Below are 4,254 nucleotides of genomic sequence, written 5' to 3'. Positions count from 1 at the left end.
AGCACTAATAATTACGTAAAAGTAGCATGCTGTGGACAATCACTCAAGTGACGGTGGAGCCACCAATTCCAAGCGGCGCTCACACCACGCTTACTTTGACACGTACTCAAAGATGGCCGTTCGTTCGTTCTTGTGTCCAGAAAACCATTTCTTCATGATTTTCAGATTGCGCAAGAGTTCAGTAAGCAAAAAAAAAAAAAAAGAGATGAGGTTCGGCCAGCAAAGAAGCAAGAGGAAGAAAAGATCCAGAGACGAAGAGTGAAAGGAAGATATTTTTACTAGTATGTGGAGAAGATTTTTCTCATGGTGAAAACTCAAGCCGCATTATTGTTGAACCCTTGAATTGATCTGAAGAACTTGACACTCTTGCCATCGTGTACGCACGATGAGAAACTACAATCTCGCTGCCCCGAGCAGCTGACAGAAATATATGCCGGAGCTCCGTCTAATCCGTTTCGACGGACAAATTTGATAAGGATCGAAGCGCCGTTCATGTGAGTACTAAACCCTAACCTATCTATTAGCCCGAGCCTAGGCACCCTCCCCACCACTGACCTCTGAAGCGGCAGACAGAGGAGAGGTGAATCCACAGGATTATCGTCCGAGATCGAGGGAGGAGTGCCACTGACTCTTAGAGCATATACAATCGAGGACAACATATCCGACCTCTCAAACGCCCGCAGGCGTGCTCAGGCGTGTCTGCAGACAGTGACCGGTCACACCTCAAATTTGCTCCTCTGCATCTGGATACCTCACAGTACAAACCTTAGATCCATACAAAAGCATGCAAACGAGAAAAATCCACGTATTACGTAGATCAAGTAACCTATACTACCATTATCCTCGCCTGAGATGTCCACTATCTCCGTGCTCGGCTCCGGGTACATGGGCAACAACTGGAGCTCCGTCTCCTGCGGCTACTCCGCGTCGGCCTCCACCTTTATATTTGCTTCCATCTCGTTGAAGAACACATCGGTCGCCACTAGTTCTTGCTGGATGAACTGCCGGTTGGCCTCCACATAGGCCTCTTCTTGGATGGAGTCCAGAATGGCCTGCTGCTCCGCCATCGCGGCCATTTGGGTGACTGCGAACTCCTTCTTCACACCCTCCATGTTGAAGCCCGGAGCCAGCACTAGCTCCTTCGGCTGCTCCACCTCGTTCTCCCCCGGTTCCGTCACCTCCATCGGGGCCGGCTGCTGCTCCTCTTCCTCCTCCTCCTCCTATTCTTCTTCCTCCTCCTACTCTTCCTCCTCCTCCAGCTCCGGTGAGTCCGGAGGCACGCCGCAGCGATGCGGGCGGCGCGCCTCACCCGGATCTCCTGCTCAATCTAGAATCGACGCTTCGGCGTGAGCATAGCACACGTGGTCTTCTTTTGCCGAACCATGGCGAAGCCGGAGGACGTGGGAAGAGCAACAGAGTGGGAGAGAAGTGGATGGGCTCAGACTGGCGGCGCGAAGAGGGAGCAGGTGGATGTGGCTAGGGTTGGGGGACGCCGGCCGGCTTAAATAGCCGGATTTGGCCTCGGACGGCGAGTCGGAACGGTGCCACGCGACATTCACACCCCCCACCAGAGGAGAAGTCCGTCGGACCGTCGGGTTTCCGGACGATTCCGTGTTGGACCTCATCCTCAGGCTTACATGGCGGACGCGCCCGGGCGCCTTCATATCCTCTCTATATCTGGGATGTATATGAGGATGCCGGTCAGCCCAAGCGTTTGTGGCGCGTTTGAGGCATCCGTCTGGTCGGTTTTTTATGACCGAACCATCCGCCGACGTTTGAGGCAGGTTTGGGGCACCTCGGGTAGATGCTCTTAGCATGGTGTGAACACCAATTCCAAGCGGCGCTCACATGGTCAAACCACGCTTACTTTGACACATACTCAAAGATGACCGTTCGTTCGTTCTTGTCTGCAGAAAACTATATCTTCACTATTTTCAGATTGCGCAAGAATCCAGTGAGCAAAAAAAGATGAGGTTCGGCGAGCAAGGAAGCAAGAGCAAGAAAAGATCCAGCGACGGAGAGTGAAAGGAAGATATTTTTACTAGTATATGTGGAGAAGATTTTTCCCATGGCGAAAAACTAAAGCCCCTCTATGATCTTTTTGCTTTTTGTCCTATAGCTAAACCCCCAAAAAATCAAGCGGGCCATCTCAGTTGCCCAGCGATCCTCCACCAGCAGCATCATCCGCGCCGTCGTCGCCGCCTCCCCACCACACAAGCGCGCTCGCCTCTATCCACGCCTATATATGGCGACTCCTGCAAGCGCGAGAAGCTAGCCGATCTTTGAACTCAGCCGTCCTCCACACCTGCAAAACCAAAGGAATTGAGCAAGGAAGTACGTAGCTAGGCAGATATCATCGGAGGCACGCACGCACGCACGATGGCCACCATCTCTTCTTGCAGCCGCCTGTGCGGCGGCGGCGGCGGCAGCAGCACCGCCTTCCACCGCCGCCGCAGCCGGCCCGCGCGGGCCGCCGTCGTCACCTGCCGGAGGTTCTCGGCCGTCGTCCGCGCGGCCGCGGCCGCCTCTGCCACCGCCGCGGCGCCCGTGTCCGTCGTGCCACAGAGCAAGGAGTAAGCTGGCTATCTCCACAGTTCTGCGCTCCTAGCTGAGTATGATGCATATTTTGTTGTGTGATTGACTCGTGGAGCCGGAATTGGTCTTTAGGGTGAAGCTTCCGACGTGGGCGGAGTTCGAGCTGGGGAAGGCGCCGGTGTACTGGAAGACCACCAACGGCCTTCCTCCAGCCCCGGTAATTATTCACTCTCCTTTGCATCTATCCATGCACATATCGACATAGCTCTATCTCCGAGCTTCGTCTTATCTTTAATTTTGTGTGTGTGTGGCAGGGAGAGGGCCTGAAGATATTCTACAACCCAGGGACGAGCAAGCTGACACCCAACGAGCAGTTCGGCATCGCGTTTAACGGTAGCCAGAGCAAACCATACACGCTCCTGAATCCTGATATATACACCATTTTCTGTCGAAGTTCCTTGGACAAAATTGATCAATTTGATTGGCTTGTGCCTTGGTATATATGTAGCTGACCGATGAGGTGTTTAACCTGTATGCAGGGGGCTTTAACCAGCCGATCATGTGCGGCGGCGAGCCGAGGCAGATGACGCTGCAGGAGAGGGGGAAAGCCTGCCCCCCCATCTACACCATCAGGATCCGGGTGCCGCAGCATGGTCTGTACTCTGTACACACTTCTAGCCTAATTCCTTTTAGCTAGCTTATTATTATTATGGTTACTGATGCAGTCCTGTGCTGCTGCAGCCATGTCTCTGGTTTTCTCCTTCACCAACGGAAATGAATGGGACGGGGCATACACCCTCAAGTTCAAGGTTCCCAAGCCATGGCTCGACAAGCCTCTGAGCTTCTTCAACGAGGTAATTAATTATATCTCTCAAACACTCCATGACAAAGGTCAAGAGTTGAAAATGCCTAGCCATCACCTTGCCACAGTGGGGCTTTCCGTGTTCATCATGTATGGTATGGAAGTGGGTAAGAACTAAGAACTTTGTGGTGCTGGTGCAGGGGCTGGCTGACGAGCTCAACATGGAGGGCGCCTGCGACAGGGCCATCTTCCCGGATGAGAACATCGTCATCACAAGCTGCGACATCGGCGGCTTCTACGAGGAGGGGGGAGACCGGTGCAAGCTGGACATCGTGAGCGGGTGCATGGACCCGACCTCGCACATGTTCGACCCGCTGGCCACCATCGACGACGGCTCCTGCCCGCTGGACTCTGATACGGAGGAGTGACCACCACCAAGACGACATGAGCAGCAGCTTCACAATATGTACTCATAAGACGAGGAGAGGAGAGCCACAATTGGTCGATGTGCGCGCCCTCCTCTCTCGTTTATATACTTGTAAAAAGGGAATGGTTGTGATACGATTAAAGGAAGAAGGATAGTACGACAGTGCGCACTAGGTGGACACGAGCGTTTCGCTGGAAACATGGATGCATGACATGTGCTGATTCTATCTCTGAAACAAATGTACATGGAAGGAAAAACAGCATAGTACCTGTTTTGTAAGGTGCAGGCATGGCCAGGGGAGTTCAGGAATTCTTTTTTTGGAGGGGAGTTCAGGATCTAAATAGTACTCCCTCCGCCCCATGATATAAGGTGTTATTACAACCGAATTGCATGGGTCGGAGGGAGAAGAGCATAGAGGAATTGAGCCCAAGCCTTATTAGTTGAGTCGGAGCCAAATCTGCAAGAGCAATGTCATGCAAACAACGCAAAA

The 4,254-nt window shown here is 53.0% G+C and overlaps 1 protein-coding gene across 1 annotated transcript; it reads left to right on the top strand.

The window, feature by feature from the left end:
* The first annotated feature begins 2,257 nt into the window (after nt 1-2,257).
* On the top strand, nt 2,258-4,043 carry PIFI (post-illumination chlorophyll fluorescence increase). Its single transcript, XM_048685774.2, has 6 exons — nt 2,258-2,573; nt 2,668-2,752; nt 2,850-2,928; nt 3,075-3,188; nt 3,277-3,389; nt 3,538-4,043. The coding sequence occupies exons 1-6, from the start codon at nt 2,380-2,382 to the stop codon at nt 3,763-3,765; spliced, it is 813 nt and encodes a 270-aa protein (XP_048541731.2). The 5' UTR covers nt 2,258-2,379; the 3' UTR covers nt 3,766-4,043.
* Nucleotides 4,044-4,254: the final 211 nt, after the last annotated feature.

This window comes from Triticum urartu, chromosome 7A (assembly GCF_056163025.1).
Source record: "Triticum urartu cultivar PI428250 chromosome 7A, HENAU_Tu73, whole genome shotgun sequence".
In the NCBI taxonomy this organism is placed as follows: domain Eukaryota; kingdom Viridiplantae; phylum Streptophyta; class Magnoliopsida; order Poales; family Poaceae; genus Triticum; species Triticum urartu.
This window is presented reverse-complemented; position numbering and strand designations above follow the sequence as displayed.